Source organism: Haliaeetus albicilla, chromosome 12 (assembly GCF_947461875.1).
Source record: "Haliaeetus albicilla chromosome 12, bHalAlb1.1, whole genome shotgun sequence".
Taxonomy (NCBI): domain Eukaryota; kingdom Metazoa; phylum Chordata; class Aves; order Accipitriformes; family Accipitridae; genus Haliaeetus; species Haliaeetus albicilla.
The window spans coordinates 19,149,125-19,167,874 of NC_091494.1; the positions used below are offsets into that span (position 1 = coordinate 19,149,125).

Genomic DNA, 18,750 nt, shown 5'->3' on the forward strand with positions numbered 1-18,750 from the left:
TGGAAAATAACTATACTGTGATCTTATTTTGCAGACTGAAGCTGCCTCCTGTCAGGGCCACACACAGAACTGCTTTGGGCTCCAGGGAAGGCTCATTAGCCACAGCAACCAGGGATGGGCAGCGACTGGAGGGGAGGCTCTCCGAGCCAGCCAAACCACGTTTGGTATGATAGGGTGCACCAAAGTAGTTCAACCTTGCGCTGCTTCTATGCTTCAGGTCCTCTTGTTTTTAAAAACATTTCAGGTATTTAACACCTCACCTTCTTAGCTAAAAAGAGGAACTCGCTATTTATAAGAGGCAGCAGCACACCAAAGTCTTGGGCGACTTAGTCTTCTCTAATAGGGTGCGTGCATTGGGGCAGGTTTCCAAGCTGTGGTTGGGGCTTTCTTCTGTCCCTCTGAGTTGTGCCTGCATATTTGTAGTTACAGCAATGTGTGTACAGCTGTTATATTTTTGTCTGCAAAAGCCATCGTATTCACAATTAAGCACTGCTGCATCTTCCATGTGTGAGCCTTAGGTTGACATTTTTTTCAGTTGGGTCCCAAAAGGCAGATTTTGTATGTTAGTATTTAGTGCCAGTCTATAATTAGAAGATAATTTTTTCCAGAGCTAATGAAAAGATGCCCTAGCAACCTCTGGATCTGATCCCAAATCCATTAATATAGTTCAAGTGATTCCATTTTACTTTACATGGGACAGACCAAGAAGGCTGAAGAAAGATTCTGCCAAGTATTTCCAACCAGGAATATGCTGAAACTTGGTGAAAAAGGATGGAAGAATTCATCCTGTATCTGTCCCTGTTACATCCAACTTGGAGAGAAACTGGGAAAATTAAATGAGTAATACTTCCTGAACTATGATGGTATATTGATGGAAATGTGGCTAAGAATTAGGTCCCATGGAAAAATTAAGAAAAATATATTTCTATCATCATAATGAAGACTTGAGCTGTTGTTATGAGTCATTAGTGCCAGTTTATAGAGCCAAAGATGGTAAGTGTAGGGATACAGTGAGCCTTGACTGCATTTCTTTCCTGTGTGCCAGCCTTTGTGTGTGAATTTCTACCAGAGTGTCCTGCCACGCTGAGCTGCAGTGACTACTTGTCACCAAACTTTTGGCTCCATTTCACATCCAGTATCTCCAATCCCAGATTTCACACCAAAATTAATAGCTCCCAGCACTTCCATATCCAGTTGTCACTCTGGTGCCCAGAACTACACTTGATTTAGCAAATGAGAGCACAGGTTAGTGACAATCTATCTGAAAGGAGTGCTAGGAGGGATCCTAAACCAGCCCAACCACACCATACTCTGCTTGGCATCAGTGCAACACCCGTTCCGTGTGTGCCTTTCTGTTTGGATAATGTTCTTCAAAAGCAACTAAGAGCCTATTAAAATGCACTGAAAACACAGGAAACAGCTGCCATGATGAAGGTACGCTGCATTTCCAGATGAGGTGGGTCCGTGGTCTGGGGCGTATCCATCCATCAAAGATGTTCACAAGCATCTGGGGAAATGCCAAAAGAACATCACTTTGCTGAAAGCCCAATTTTCACAGCAAAACAGCATGAAAGGAACATTTTCACTGACCAACCTCTCTCTCTGGGATGAGCACTTAGCGAGCAGAGCCTGACAGAGCAGGTGGGGCTGGTGGCTGCATCTGATTAAGCACATCCCAGCGCCCTGCTTTGGCCGCAGGTTTCCCGTTGGGTCCCAGCAGAGCCCATGTCTGTTCTCCACAGGCAGAGCCCTGAAAATGAAGTCCAAGCTGTGAAAACACCACCCACCCTGCACCAGGAATGCATGCCCTAGAGCACAGCGTCTTCAGCTCCTGCCATGGTCCAGTCATCAGCTTTTTGGACTTATTAGCAAGGTAAATCCTGCTGACAAACTATCGAGTCTACAAAGAAATATAGTAAATACAGTGAAGAACCACAGCGAAAGGCAAATGCACTTTACATAAGAAAGTCTGAAAAGGTCACCAGAATGTTTGTGAGAAGGATACAAGTATTTTTAAATTTTGAACAATGAGACCAAAAGGTGGACAAAGAAACCACTGTGTTACCACCCCAGGGAGCGAATAAAAATTGTCAGAGACTATGAATTAATTCTAAATCAACTGTGCTGTAATGAAACCCTCTACAATACAGATACTGATTCACACACTTCAGTGTCATCAGAACAGGGCTGTTAATGAATGTTTTTCTGGAACTTCTTTAGAAGTGGAGATCTCAAACTCTCATTCCTCTCCCACTCCCTCTGGACAGCCTTTATGCAAGACAGATAAAAGAGGAACTTCTCATCCACAGCCACACAGCACCGGAGGAAATTTCAAAGACAAAGATCAATGCCTAATCTTCCAATTTTTGGCATGAATCTTATAATTCAGGGTTATTTCCTACTTGATGATTCCCAGCAGCGTATCTTACTTATTTACACAAAGACAGGAATTAACAACAGCTCATGACATTTTTATTTTAATGAAATTTAAAAAGGCAGTTATTAGTTATACATACACACAACCGATTCTGTACTTGTTAGTCATAAATATAGAACATTCAGAAGTACAAAATACACTTTATCCACAGCACAACTTCACATCAATATGAAGAGTTTAAACAGATACGTAACCAAGTGCCTAACAATGACAGAAGCCCATTTTTGGAGTTGTTTTATTTTTCTTTTCTTTTCTTTTTTTTTCTTTTCTTTTTTTTTTTTAAAGACCATTAATCTACACAAAGTAATCAGTGCCCACAGTCATCAGTTCCATGAAATGCACTCTGGTTTAGAGTAGGAAAAGACCGACCTTTTAAAGACAATTAGATGCCATCACCTTTTCTTTCCTCCATTAATAGAAACAAAACCAAGCCCACATTCTCCTCTTCTCACAGCTAACAACTGTGAAAAATGGGACTCTGGCAAAAATCACCTGAAGCCAAACTTGAGCACTGCCAGGAAAAGTGAAAATATCTGAACTACAAATTAGTCCACTCGATACCTTGCAAACAAAGAGCAACAGCAGTATGACACTGATAAGGCATTAATGACAAAATGGCTGTATTATTCTCGAAAAAAGAGTACACCTATGTATAAAAATATATGCCATAGCAATTGGGTAAATCCAACACTATTTAACACTGTGCCAAAAGTAATTAAGAGTTAAAAAGGCAGTACTGCAAGAAGTATTTACAGTTTCATACTGTACTTCAAAAGAAAAAAGGCAACAAAGCTACAAATGGAACTATCTGGTTAAAAGCATCACCGTAGCTACTGCCAGTAGCACTTGTAACAAGTAATGTGATGGAGTCCCTCTTGTTCAACGGGATTGCTTGTCTGAATAAATGAACGTAAATGTTTTAGTATCTAAAATCTTATTAGTCTACATGCCCGCTCATTGAAATAACTCACCCAGACCATTACTATTTGCGGTTTCTTGCTCCAACAGTTTAAAAACCAAAAGATTCCATTTCAAGAAACACTGTGTTTGCAACACAGTTTGATCAGAAATCACAGCTTTATTTCCAGCTTAAAAAACACAAAAGAAATGAGAAATCCACCACCTGTGAAATTCCGGAAACTGGCAGCTGAAGTGCCAGCAAAGCTACACCAACGGCACGTAATAAAAAAGTTAGCATTCCAAATGCACGTTATAACTTCAGCTATAGGATAAGTAAGTTGCTTTAGTAACCAAACACGTGACAAAAAGATACAGCACAGCCAACACTACACAGCTTTTTCGGCCACAAGATCTGGGATGAGGCTGTTTCAGAGGAGCAAGCCACTGACACGATGGCAGCACAGGGCGAGGGCAGCGCAGGATGCCCAGCAGCGGTAGCAAATGCTGAACTTGCTCGTTTGCTCGGTCAGAAGCACAAAGTTGCCCAACTTTAAGCTCATGAAGTGCTCCCTCCTCGGTGGCTCGGGAACGGCAACCCAACGCCTCCCACTTGGGCGTGGGAAAGCGCTGCAGAGACGGGATGGCCGGGAACGGGAGGGGAGGTAAGGAAGGGTGGAAACGCCAAGAAGAAAGCACTGGCTCGGGATGGCAGAACAGAAACGGGGGATGATAATGGCTCACAGGGAGAACCCAAACCTGGCACTATCCAGACTGCCCCTTAACAGAGTCGCCATCCCCTTTCCCAACCAGAAAGGCAGGAGTGGTCTAAAAGGTGAGAAGCAGTCCATGCTCTGATGCTTCAGGCATATTGGCTTCAGAAAAATAATACTGTATGTAAAAACAACAAAAAAAGATGTGCTTGAAATTCTGCTAACAGTGCGCTTCTAACTGCACAACCAAATTCTGTACACGAGAAGGCTTCTACAGTAGTATAAAAACCATGACACACTAAGGAAGTTATCATTGCTGATGTTAGGAGAAGTACAATTACTTTAAAAACCTTATTTTTAGATTGAATTCAGGAACAAAAGTTATAAATATACTTTGAGCAGTTTGTTGGGTAAAATAGAACAGAGGAACAGCACTTTTTCAATTCATTTTTCACTTTACGGAGAAATATTTTTTTAAATTTTAGAACAACTGACGTTTATCATGCCAAGTATCTTCTGTGCAAAGATACAAACTGCTCATCTACTGTTCTCTCCCTGGTGATTAGCCCCTTTTAAAAGCACACCCTGCTGTACAAATGCTGACCGCCTCGCTCAGCTGGCACAGCATCTAGGCACCTTTTACAGACATCAATGAATGTCATTCTGGGACAGCAGAGCTTTGCCTATCTAATTCAATGAGCAGTCATTCATCCGAGCAGCGTGAGCGAAAAGGGAGAAGGCTCCAAGAGAATAAACAGCCATGTATTTAAAAGACTAGTATGTAAGCGCATGGCTTGCTCACCTAAGAAGGTATTTTCCTGATCTCTGGGAGAAAAGAGATACGAGGTTTTTTGTTTGTTCTCAGCGTGATTTTGGTGAGGCAAGTACAGACCAGGAGATCTGAGGCCTCTCCAGTACTGCATCTAGAGATATAAAAAAATTTCCTAATAAAAAGGAGTTCCTAGCTCCACTTGCACATAGGGTAAGAGATTGGTCCCAGATTTAGTGAGAGAAACAGTAGGAAGGACTCTTCCTGGATACTGAAAACTACATGCTGTTCTCGGAGAAGGCTGGGAAAGCAAAGTCAGACGGGAACTCCACCCTATGGCTCAGAGTTAAAGCCACGTCCCTGGGTCATGCTCGCTGCAGCCCAGCTTGTCAGCATAAAGCCTGTGTGGCCAGAGCAGGCTGCTGGACGGGGGCCTGCCTGCTTTTCAAGATATTATCCTGACAAGGTGCACTGCAGTGATGTGCACGGTACCTCCCGTCGGAGGCAGCCCGGAGTTCGAGAGGAGCTATGAGAAGGCAGGCCTTAGTGCTCTGAGGTCTAAGAATTGCTGCAGACACTGAGATCTTCTAAATGGGGGCTATGCCCTGGGGTTGCTGTTTCAAGGTCCGTGATGGCCCCTGAATACGCGAAGGCCGAGGGAAGCTGTCCCCTTCCTCCTCTGCAAAGGCTGGCTACCACCGTCCAACCCTGAACGTTATGAACAACCTACAAGCGGGAACTCTGGGCTCCTTGTCCTTCGTGAGCGACTCTTTCTCCTCCCATCCCAGAAGAAGTGATCTGGATAAAAATGCTACCCTTGCAACCCAACCTCTGTAACTCAACTTGCATATGAAATGCTGAATAAAAATTTCTGGTGAAGACATATGGTAGGTGACTCGCCCAAGAGGATGAGGCGATTAACTTACCTCTGTGGAAGAGCATATAGCATTCAGAATAGTCAAGAGTCCTCAACATACTCAGTAAGCTGAAAATCCCATATTTAACAGAATAGGGTTAACAGGGTTTAACAGAAGTGATTGCTTGGGAATCCAAGCAAAAATTCAAGTTATCACTGTGTACGCAGTGGACAATAGTCCAATTGATATCTATTACCAACTCACTCTAAAAAAATTATACACTACAAAACCATCTCACTGCTTGCAGCAAATGAGCTTGAATGATTTCCTAGTTAATAGGCCACCACGTTGCACTGTTAAAATGTAAGGTTTCACAGTATAAAAAAGTACTTCACAGAAAGGAAATGCAGCTAATATAGAAAATGCAATCTTGATGTGTTTACAGTCTTTTTTTACGAGGCAATATTTTTGGGAAAGCAAGAACAATACAAATTAAAGCAGCCAGTGAGAAATGTATAGAGTTATAGGCCTCAATTCAGTGCAAAAACAGACTAATAGCTTATGTAAGTAAATGTTTGTTCTGAATAGAGAACCACCTGAATTAAAAGTAAGAACACCTATGTGAAGTGATGGAGGCTCCCACGATATCTAAATCCTCCACATACATCGTCAACCTTTTCAGTACACTCCAGAATGGACCCTTTGTAAAGGCAAAAGAAACCAGTACAGGAAATCACTTCATACAGCACAAGATATACATAAAGTACCAAAATGTACACACATTCAAGTTTAAGTTAGAAAAGGCGGAGCTGAATCTTCTGGTGAGAGAGGCCTACGTTATGTTGCTTAATCTCACATTTAAAGTGACCTAAAAACTACAAGAATCAAAGAAAACAGAATATTGTGTCTGCTTCCAGAAACTTAAGCTTAAAGCAAGGCATCGAAATTGAGCGGTAGGCACTGTAACAAGACATTACCTTACCTTTTCTCTGTTAGTCTTTGTTACTTTGTTATCTATTTAAAAATTACCATTCAAAGGAAGTATTAGGTATCATTCACATTCAAATATTTAAGACTCAGAGATTTTTTTTTTTTAAATCAAGCGAAGTTTTTCATCTCTGAGGTAGATGACAATAAAATAAAAAAAAAAATAAAAAAAAAGGAGCTGTCAATGAACACTAGCAAGTGCTGGAGCTCCTCTGTCGGTACTGATGCACCCCAAGGAGGAGAGAGCAAGCCCTACACCACTATCTGAAACATGAGAAATGTGTCTTCTGGTTTAGTAGCTTCTACAGAAATGCAACACAGAAAAAGCAGAGCCAAAATTACACTGAAACGGCCTTGGAGAAGAACTTCCATTTCTGCTTCGCAAGCTACTCAGAAAATGGTGGAAACATGCCAAGGTCAGCAAAATCTTCAATGTTGTAATTGCCAGTACCCTGCGTTGGATCCCCCGGCATTGGCAGCATGTCCTGCACGATAAGGAAAAATCAAAGTGAAGTGTCACTTGCTAACACGTTATCCAGACACAAACTGTTTCCTGTTCATCTTTTCAGTGTAAACCCAGAAAAGGCCAAAGGTTAGATAAATAAGGTGAAAACCAGACCTGTGCAAGGGCTGGGCTAAGGCTTATGTGCTACTTATATTTTGCTGGAGTGTTTCTGAGCAGGAAGTGGGACTTGAGCAGGGCAGAAGTTTTGGATTGCTCCCCTGAATAAGGCACCTTTGAGCTGCCCCATACTCCTCCCAGGCTGAAACAGCTCCCCTTGGAAGGGGTAGCTACACATGGAAAGAAGCAAACTCTCTGGTTTCACTATATGGGAAGTATTCAACAACTCACACCCGCACCCAACAGAAAGGAGCTCTTCCTCTATCAGCATGGGTTTGGGGAGGGTGTCATGTCCTCACTAGCACTTTGTAAGTGAACGTATTGCTGCTCTTCGTCCTCTGAGGAACACTAAAGACTGGACATCACCCCAGCTAACAAGATGCCCAAGCAGCTTTCCTGCACGTACAAAGGCAGAGGAAATAGCAGGAACTTCTCAGGAGAAATGGGATTTCGTGGTAATTGCTCCCACGTGTCTTGAGCCAAGTGAGGTCCCTGCAGGAGGTTTCAAAAAACGCTCAACCTCTCCTCTCAGCCGGAGACCGAAGCCACAGGGAAAAGATATCCCTTGCTGAGAAAACCAGAGTTTACGCTTGCTTTTCCTGTCAGTCCTTACAATAATAAGCTCTTACTGCAAAGCCAAGTTTTGCCAGGGATGGCTCATTATCCTTACAATAAAGCAAAACCTAAAGAGCATATAAGAAAGCTCACAGGATCTGCTCTGTGAAGGAATAACTACTGAGAGCTGCTGCGTACTGAGAATTTACCCCAAAATAAAGACAGATTAAAATCCATCTGAGGTCTCTGTAGCATCCCTGTTGATGGTGGTGAAAGAGGCTGTGAACTCAACTGGCAGCTTCTCAGCTGCCAGGGTCAACCTTCATTTTCTGACCAAAACTTGCAGTTATTTTATGTTTTCCCACATTCCTCCCCAGCCAAGGGGAAGTTGTAGCTGCCCCCGCCTGTTTAAATTGCCACCACTTTGAAGGCATTTCTGCTGCTGGGGCCTCCGAGGCAAGGTCTCCTCAGGTACAGACCCAGGAGGGTAGCTCTATTCTCAAGTCTGCCTCTCTCTTTATGTCCAGCTAACCCAGGGTTGGCTTCAGGCACAAACAGTCCAAGCAACTTCTTGGAGGCCTTTGAACTGAGCTCATCTAAGTTTCTCATCACATCCAGCTATTATCCTAACTCCCTCTAAATGCACAGTCACCTCCAAGAGCTCTTCAGGTGAGCCCAGCTCTCCCTTTCTCCCTTGGCCCTCTTTCCCACAAATTTCAGAGGACATTTGCTGGGACACAGCGCTTGCCTGAGACACAAGCAGGATGCTGCTTGGAACCCCGTGTCTCTGTGGGCCATCAAATCGCGCTGCCATCGGCTCCACCGGAATTACCCTGAATATGCTTTTGGGTTAAAGTACGTGCAAAGTGATTAAACTTTGCTTACAGAGAGAGATGCAACAGATTAATCTTGCCTGGGCCATGGGGTAAGAGCATGCAGACAGGTAGTTATTCCAGATGTAGTGATGTTATTTGTTCCTGTATGAAGCAATGGTTCATTCACACAGGAATATTTTCAGGCTAATGTCACTTCTGCAGCATTCCTGCAAGCAACTGAACATGAGCCCGGTCTTGCAGGTGAATTTGCTTTCTAAAAGATAACGAGGTGCCCCACTTCTAAACCTTGCTTGGGGCTTGAACTGTCTTTTCTGCATTTATCTGCATTGTTTTGTTGCAAACTGTCTTCTTGATCTAATCTGAAAACAAGTTATACAAGGACAGAGACCTTATTAGTTAACTTAAAAAGTCCCACTCCATCTGCAGTGAAGGCCCAAAATAATACTTAATATTACAAAATCAGGTAGTTGAAGAGGATTGTTTACCAGCTATCTAATATCTGACTGGGTTTAACCTTAAAAAATTATTTGCCACTGTCTTCTATGGGGAACCAGACTCCTTTCTTGCTTGAACTATCAGAGAGAATTACACTGATGTCTAATTGGATTTGACTGGGATTTTAGAGGCCAGCACCAGGATAAGACAGACACTCTGTTTGGGATTATCTCATGGCTTCCCTGCAGAACACATAAGCCCTAAGTACAGGGTGCAAAGAGAAGGGAAAACAGTACTTTAAATCAGCAAAGATGTTGTTCTTTGGCAGAAGACAAAACCATCTCAGTTCTAGCTAATGCCAGTTAATAGCAGTGCAAACCCACAGCAGCACACAGCTGGAAGTAATTGCTCCAAGCCCTGCTAGCACCCCAGTTGTGGAGGGCCACAGTTCTTCAACTCAGCAGTGAGAAGTTGTCAGAGGGACTTTGGGCTCGCTGAACTCCCCTCACCTGGAACACCTCCGTCTGACTGGGCTGTGGGTGTGAATGCTGGTCGCCGCTTTGCTGGTTGTGATGTTGGCTCTGCCACTGGGACCAGACTTCGGAAGGTCTCCCCTGGAACTGGCCGCTGCTCTGGCCACCTTCAGCTGGCCAGGGGGAGAAAGGGCAGAAGTCAGAGAACAGCTCCTTCAAAATGTCTGCCTGCTTTTGAGGCTTCATCCATCAATGCCCATGTTTGCAAATGAGACTTAGAAAAAAGACCCTGAGTGACACCCTGCCCCTGTGGGATGGAAGCTGAAAGGAGTTTCAGCCCTGATTGCAGGGTGGGGGACAACCCGAGAGCAAAGCTCATTGCCGTGGCTGCCCCGACATGGCAGGTGAATTGCTTACAGCAAAATGCCCAGTGACACCATAAACCAGGCACTGCAAGACAATTTTCGAGTGTTCCCCCACTGGTTTTTAATTACTAACAGGGAATATTTGCCATTTTACTTAAAAACCAAACTGCATCATCTGAACGCTCTTTTCTCTTTAAAAGACTAATTCTTGCAGAGCAGTGGGTGCACAGTTACCTACTCATCTAAGAAGCATGTAAGCAGATGTAAAAACAATAAGATCAACAGACAACAGTCTTGCTGTATTAAATGCAGAGTGTTGTTTGAGGGACTACCTTGTCCTCCAATATTACCGCTGCAAAATGATTTAACAAGCAGATTGTAGCAAATAATTGTCCTGTTCGAATGGTGATGGTTTCTTAGAAGTCTGAGGCCATTTAAATTTCACAGAGAGTAATGGCAACAGCAAGGCTTTATGGTAAATACACTTAAAATGATGATTTCAGGGAGATGGATTTCTTCTAAATAGTCTACCAGAAAAAAACATGATGCCACACACATTGATGTGGTCACACATACACTTTTCATGAGTACAGTCACAGGTCACACTTAAGCTGGACTCATTTTACCCTGTACTTCTACAGACTGGCCCCAAATGTTTAAAATTTTTGGATAATTTTCCTTCAATTATTTACAATGTCTCCTTCTAAGAATTAGCATTTTAGAAAGCTTGCCACCAGGCTTATGCTTTTCCTCCAGCATTTTCTCCTTTTTCTTTTTTTTCCTTTTTTCCTATATAACTACTCCTACAATTTTTGTCTATTTTCCCCTCACTGCAGAGCACGAAGCTGGGTAGATCTAGTTCTCCCCGATTATCAGTGCCCTCTGCTGAGGGTGCCAAAATTCCTGTGCCAAACTTCTACATGCATGTTATGTCAGGTCTCCAATAACCAGAGTTGATCCTGTCCAATCAGTCACTACTCACAGTCATGGCTTCAGAAAACACAGAAACACGTGCTTAATCCAATCCTTTTGGCTACCAGCTAAACCATGCAAAACAGATAAAGTGAACATTTTACAGGAAAGTAAACAGGCTGTAGTGACGTATTTCTATCACATCTGAAGTAGATAATTACAGCTCTTCCCTTACTGACATTACCACAACCAATAATTCAGCTGACTCAGAAACCCTGCAGCCATTTTATGGGCCAAAACAAAATTCATCTAAGTTACCCTTTAAAAGAAAGCTGCAAGTTCTGTTCATTGGGTTTTTTTTTTTTTCCTTCTCAGAACAATACACTGAAATTAACTCAGTGAGGCAAATGATGCTTCTTTTCAGCAAAACGGTTACTGCCAGCCAGAGGTTCAAGACATTTGTCTCTGTGAAGCCTGTGCTATTAATAGTATCCAAACTGATGTAGGTCAGGAAATGTTTCTCATTAGGTGAAAGGGTTCTTGCCAAGTAGCTTAGGCCTGAAATGCAAGGCGCTCTCATAAACAAATGTACAAAGCCTGGTGGAAATGGAAATGGAAATGAAGGCATGAATAAGCTCTGTGGGAAGAGCTCCATTTCAATGCACTTTTTCTAGGCAATGCAGCACATGTCTGCACTCAGTGAGGCTAACCTGCAACAGATCTGCACCAATTTTATTCTCAGGGCACCAGAGAAAAACAACACACATTAGCACACTGCTACCTGTGCTTTTTAGAATTGCACATTATTATCAGCCAGCAACATTTTTCATGGACTCCATGTGTGTTTATCACTGATGGATCCATAATTTTTTCACTGCTGAATATTGTTCTGCTGGAGGAATGCAGAAAACTTACCAAGGGGTCACCCGTTGGGTCATGGTCTGAAAGCCACGGAATTCACACGTAATAGGAAAAGAAAACTACTGCAAAACATGGCACCTACTCTGATTAGGTTAGGAGCAGTGGGGGATACAAAAAAATCCTGTCTCCAGCCAAACTCCAACAAGCCACCTCTGGGCACGAGGACACTGCCATGCAGTCAGGGAAGTTGAAAAATGAAAAGAATATAAATTTGTGTCATTTTAAGTGTTCTCCTGAGAAGTAAAAAGAAATTGAACCTGCTGACCACAATTTGGGAGGGTATGTACTAGTGATGTAAGCAACTTCTGAATCTTTCATGACACCACTTACTGGGGGCGGGGGGGGGAAGTTCTCTCATACCATAAAGTGCCACAATATTCTGAAGTGTGTTGGATGTGGAGGAGATGCAGCATGGAGGGAACAGGTCATCCCTGTCCGCTATGCTCAACAGGAGGAAACAAAACCCTTTCACAACCAGGCTTCCCCATCGACCCACCAAAAGAACAGGTTGGAAGATTTTTAATGAAGTTAATGCTGGAGAATTTCACTTTGATGTGCATTTCTGTGTTAATTCATTTAAAACTTACCAAACCCTGCACTTCGGTTTGCTAAGCTGGAGTAGGCATTCCCACTTGGAGAAGAGGTGGCTGGGCTGGAAAGGGGACTGTATGATGACGGATCGGCTGGGTAGGTGTGACTTGTTCCAATCCCAAAGGGCGATGACTGAGCCTTGCCAGACTGAGACGGAATTTGCTGAGGAATAAGGGGTAAAAGAAGGAATGAATTTTATTGTTGAGGAACAGCACAGCAGAGTCACCTTTTTAACAATGTAAAGTAAAGGCTAAATAAACTCTGCAGATGCAAAAAGGCACGTTATTCCTGTCTCAGCCATATTTCATTTCTGTCAAAGCCAACTTATTGCTGCATAAGGAACACAACAGACTATAAACCAACGATTACAGCTCTCCTGCCAATTAGCTCACATGTACTCAATATCAGAGCTATTTGGAAAACCATCATTTCCTTCACCTCTATTACGAGGATTAATCTCAAAATGAACAGGTATAAAGAATTCACCTTTATTTGCCAGGTGTTTTGATTTTGCAGTGCCACAGTAAAATCACGGTTATCTAAATGTCTTGCAGAATATACGCAGTTCTCAGATGACCAGAGCTTCCACTGCTTGGGGGAAAATGGCCAAAGAAGTTTCAAAGCTAATGAGCTGCTTTCTCTCACTGCCTAAGTACAGGCAGAAAAGTTATCTTGCCTTGTAGAAGGCTTGGGAGGGAGTGTGAATCACCAGCCTTGGGAGGAGGGAAGAAATAGTCTAACTTTCCTTTAACTAGGCAGCTGAGTTAATTCAAGGGTATTAAAAAACAACTTGCTGTCATTTTCATCTACATAATGGCTTCGTCATAGGATCTCCAAGAATGTTATACAAATGATTAAACACTGCAGACTGCTTTGAGAAATGTACAACGTGTACGCTGAGACTAAGGGAGGTGGAGTGTCTCATCCAAAGTCATGTGCTACAGCAACATATAATGCTACAAATAGAATCTGCTTATAAACCATTTCCCACACCATGAACAAATCCAGCAGTTCCAAGAAAAACTTACTGCCTAACCAGTTCCACAAAGAGAACTTAAAGGTGGTTACATCTCTGGATACTTCTAACGATGTGCACTGTTATTGGCAGTCAATGCATTCAAGTGAAGCTATTCTCTTGGACAAATGGAGGGGAGCTGGGGGAGGAAAACAGATCCCAACAGGCATATAACATGATGAAGATGCTGTTAAGTCTTCAGCTCAGTTCCAAGGTAAGAAATCATACATTTCTAAAGGTTTCCACAATGACAGTGAGAGCATGATGTGTCACTTCTGCAAGGCTTAACTCTATTTTACTTTATTTATGATGGACGAATGAATTCTAATTTCCCTACACTCGCATACAAACTCTGTTGACTTGGACTGAATTGGACAGTAAGAGGGATTAGTAATATTTTTTTAGTCAATTTTAGCGCACTCCATATTGTTAAAAAAAAAGTCAGTGTTACAACTGGATTTCATTAAACAGGTATGACAGAATAACCATGCAACACTGAAGGCTGAGAAAAATCCGTGATTAATGTGGAAATAATTCAGTCAGTGAAAAATTATTTAGTGTCTGCCCCAACACGCCATTCTAGTCTACCAAACAATGGAAAGTCAAGAGTGATTAAAAGCAGCATTAATGATACATCAAACATGATTATTTCATGTTCTTTGTCTTTAACAGTTTCAAACCAGGTTTTTCTTGTTACAGAGAACAAGAGGTAATTTCTGGGCCAACTCTGTCAAGCGCAGGGCATCACAGAGGGACGTGCTGTTTCCTTCAGCGCATGACAAAGTGTGAGCTACACTGGGCAGTGCTAATGGAGGGGCAATGGGCTAAGTAGCCTCTGCTCTGAATTTGTGCCTGCATTTGTATGTGCCCTTTTCTGATAACTCTGCTAATTGTGGGTAACATTGCTGGGTGCAAGCTCTTGGCCCAAGAAAGATTTAATGCACAGGCTTAACACTAAAGCATAACAGCTGTCCTCCTTTATTTCGTTCAGTGCACACATGAAAATAAGCGCAGGACTGAGACCTTCCACTGGGATTTATGTCAGCGTAGCGACTGCTGCTATTATAAACACTATTACAAACTAAATGCAGTTACGCAGCTGTCTTAAGTTGTTATAACCTGCCAAGGAACAGAAGCGGGGAAACTGATTTCTCTCCAACCACAACTGATAACGACAAAGTACATTTAATCACATTATAAGTAGTGTTTACTATTTCTTTTGCAAAAAGCACAGAGATTGCAAATCTTTAATGACCACAAAAATAAAACACCTTTAATCAATACCTGTCCTGGAAATGGTGGGCGATTTCCTGTCCAGGCAACCTGACTCTGATTTAGCTGGCGAGATATCTGTGTCAGATTCTGGCCTGTTGATGAAGAAGACTGGATGTCGTTCACACCAGGCACATGTACCACAGATGAACTAAAGGAACAGAAACAGTGCCTCATTTGTAGGATATATTCTCAATGCACAAATAGTATTCCAGATATGGAAATTTTGATAATCACATTAAAACTATTTGTTCAGTCTGTCTTAATAAAATTGACTTAAAACCCCCACAAAACTATGAAATATATTGGCATTCCAAAATGTCAGTTCAAATAGACACAGAGGGCAAAATTATTTTGAATTAGACTTCTATAATCTCTTTGAAACGGCTTGCAAGAATAAAATCAGTCTAACAAATGCTGCATAAACACTTAGCTCCATACTAGTTTAGTATTTAATGCATTAAAAAAAAACCTGCTTGAGGAGAGTATTCAAGTAGGTACTTAATTTTAAATTTGTGCTTAAAGTCAACTGTATTTAAGCATTTGCTTAAATGCCACCCTAAACGAAGATGCACAAAAAGATGATACTTATAAGTACTTCTTTGTTTCCTGCCTGCAAAATTAAGAAGTGTGTGTTATATATTAAAAATTTGAGCTTTAATCCCTATTTTCACCAACTGATGCTAAAAAAGAGCATGCATTATGCACCCAGGCAAAAGAATAATCAAGACAAAAACTTAAACTAATGTAATGGCTTTAGAATTAAAAAAAAAAAAAAAAAAAAAAAGGTATTTCCAAAGGAGCTTGTTTATATGTTAGCTGTTTCCTAATTACTGAATTTTACTACATAGAAATTTCCCAGAAATTCCTAACTAGGAGGAAATTTTTATGAAGGACTGCTCCACTTTACCATTTTACTTTCATGGAAGCTTGAACTGAATCTATACAACCACAAGTTGTGAATGTGCTTTTATATATTTTTATATATAAAAATATATATTTATTTTTTTACATGTCATATATAAATATATAAATGAATATAAATGAAATGAAGACACAACATACAAAAATGCTTTTTGTGCATCAACTGAAATGGCTTGCTCTTTTCTCCAATCCCTTCCCTATTGTCTATTTTCACAATCATTTTACAGAGAAAGAAGAGAGCAGACTGGGAAAAGAAGTAAACAATGCTGAGCAGAGAGGATACAGGACTCTGAATCCTCCAAGACGACTGACAAAATCCCTCCCAGAGTGGTAAGCAAAACGTGGCAGGCATTTGAATATGGGAGTTGTCATTCTGCCTTTCTTAAGCTGCCTAAATGCAAAGTGTGTGTTTAGAAATGCTTTGTAGAGTTTGTTTTCTATTTTTTTTTTTATTTTATTTTCATTTTTTACAGCCACAGAGTCTCCAAAGAGGGAAATGTAGACCAGAAAGTCCATCTAAATCTGGCTGAACTCAGAAGCACACAACAGCTGCTGGGGAGGACTGGCCCTACTGTCAGGTGTCGACACCAGCTTCCCAGCTGGACTGGCAAGTCCCATCGTCTAAGGGCCTTGGACTGCATCTGGAATATATACTTTGAAACCAGGAGTCTGCAAAATAGTGCCTAAAGGCTGCCCAGGCTCAGTAACTGAATGGACCAGCCTGGAGAGTATTCAGGGAAGACAGTTCATCGAGGGTGGAAATGCTGGCAGTTGTGTCATTACTTGATGTAACAGAACAGCAGTAGGAAAAAAGCTATAGTTAAACATCAGGAATTAACAAAGGAAACGAACAAAACACACGCCAAACCCCAAGATGGCAAGTCAACCATCCAGTAATACACAATATCGAATTAAAAGACACTTTAATTTACTGTCATATTCCCCCCCACCCCCCCTCCCCCCCCCCCGCCAAGTTATTCTTGGTTTTAATTTGACAAAACACACGCACGGGGATTTTACTTCTCCCCACTGAGATTATTAGCAATTCTAACTTTAAGAACACATTGGTTTAAATACAATTATCATTTGCAGATGTTTTCTAATTCCTGGAACTGACAGCCTCTGAATGGCTGTTCCTTCACTTTCACAACCTTGGTTGGTCTAAAACAGGAGAATGAAACTCCAGTATGACAGTCCCAAAACACTGATATGTAAGGCACTAAGGTAAATATAATCACTGTTACCACGCTCTCAAAAAGTGACTGGAAATGAAGACAAACTTTTAATCTTCAGACTAGCCAGATCAGTATTGCCAGCTGGCAGGCAATGACACGTACTTGGAATAACTCAACAATGCCTCAGAAAATGCCAGACCACCACTTTATGTGTATTTGGAAGCCGCCTTAGAAAACTACTCATGCCCATGTCCCAGCCCTCACCAGGGACTATGGATGAAGCATCCCTCTGCTCCCTTTAATGAGGCGTCCATGCTGATGCCCTTCAAGGCAGCCTGCAGAAGTACTGACAGCTGTAAGTGCAAAACAAATCTTTGCACCTTCCTAGCTTGGTTGAACGTTCCTCAGATCTCTGAGCCTGCCCCATCACCTCTCAGATTTATTTCCTTTCATGATTTGTTGCTGCTTCTTAGCTTTTTTTCCAATTACATCATCACAGCAACAAGCACCCACTTACCAGCCACTATTTTTAACAGAGATATCCACATCATCTCATCTTGTAAGCCTAGCCTAAGTGCTGAGACATCCCATAGGAGTGAAGTGTACACAAAGCAAAGTTCATTCATGTGAAGAAAGCCCTTGCATCTTAGGTCAGTTTTGTTTCCACTAGAGCAAAGGGGAACAGTCTCCCACTATCAGACAGAAGCTGATACATTCAGGATCTGCACTACAATACCTGAAAGTCTTTCCCGAATGTCCTGGCTGAAATGGGCTTCCCTGTGAGTAAAGCTGCTGGTTTCCTGCTGTGGATGCCGAGGCCATCATTTTTTTATCTGCTATAAAAGAAAAACAAATCACAGAAAGAGAAAAATTTAGGGGATGAGAAAATGAAGGCAAAATTATTTAATGAGAACTGCAATGTATATACGCAGCAGGGATTTTTCTCTCCTTCTTAAAGCTTTATGAAGAAGCCCTGTGGAAGACATTAAGAATGACAATTCAGTATGAAACTAGAGGCACAGCTGGTTTGTGTCTACTTCATACCCTCTTCCCAGGATGTACCTCATTAATGCTATTGTTTGCACGGAACATAACACTGGTACGTGCCCTCCAGCCACACAGCCCAGACCTCTGTGCCCACTGGAAGCTGCTCCCAGCCACGCAGGCAGGAGAGGGAATGCGAGACAGAGAGCGGCTCTGGCCGAGGCCGGGAGCGATGGGTGTGCGAGTCCCAGCTACAGACTGGAAAGGGGAACAAAGGTTTTCCGGAAGAAAGATGGGAGAGTCTGCCTGGGGAAATGGAGGAATGTCACATCCAACAAGCCTGGGCCGAAGAAGGTCTAATGCACGTGCAGCTCCGTGGCCCACCCGGGAACAGCCTCAGGAGAAGGTACATTTCTGGCTCCAGAAGAAACCCTCCAGGGCTGCTGCTGTTATTGCAGCCTCTTTGCACTGAAGTAGCAGCTGAGGGCCCACACCCCGCTGGGTTAAAGGTCCCAAGGAATGGTGTCAAAGAGCCCCTGTCCTAACCAGCTGACACCCTGCTTCCCTCCAGGACAGCTGGAGAGGAGTACCCGACTCTCCCAGGCAGCCTGGTGGCATGCCTGCGGATCTCAGGCTGACTACCTGCAAACCTGGGTGATCCTACGGCCCCTACCTGCATTTCAGTCTTACAGGTGGCCGGAGGCACTTTGCTTCTGAGTGTCTGCAAGACTTGCGCACCTGAGCTGTGGCAAGGCAAACCACCGGCCTCTTACGGATTTTGCTACCCTATACGTGGCTTGAGGGAGCCATGAAATGGGATGCAAGCATCCCAGCGGGGTGTAGACAGACTAGCATAGTGAATAACACACATGGAGATGCCATTAACTTTTATAGTCTACTCTTAATGTCGCAACTGGGGATCAGTCTCTAATTGAATGAAACAAGATTGGGTGAACAGTGCCATTTGGTCCCTTAAGTTAGTTTTCTGGCACTGGATTATTCCAAAGCCC

At 42.5% G+C, this 18,750-nt stretch overlaps 1 protein-coding gene across 14 annotated transcripts in view; it reads right to left on the reverse strand.

The window, feature by feature from the left end:
• Nucleotides 1-2,450: 2,450 nt before the first annotated feature.
• Nucleotides 2,451-18,750, reverse strand: part of ARNT2 (aryl hydrocarbon receptor nuclear translocator 2) — a 133,274-nt gene continuing 116,974 nt past the window's right edge. For all 14 annotated transcript variants that reach the window (XM_069798414.1, XM_069798412.1, XM_069798410.1 and 11 more), the window contains 5 exons: nt 17,493-17,592; nt 14,670-14,808; nt 12,367-12,532; nt 9,618-9,754; nt 2,451-7,145 (listed from right to left, as the gene is read on the reverse strand). In XM_069798414.1, the coding sequence (XP_069654515.1) occupies nt 7,047-7,145; nt 9,618-9,754; nt 12,367-12,532; nt 14,670-14,808; nt 17,493-17,592 (641 nt within the window). In that variant the 3' untranslated portion in view covers nt 2,451-7,046. The remainder of the gene's footprint in view (nt 7,146-9,617; nt 9,755-12,366; nt 12,533-14,669; nt 14,809-17,492; nt 17,593-18,750) is intronic.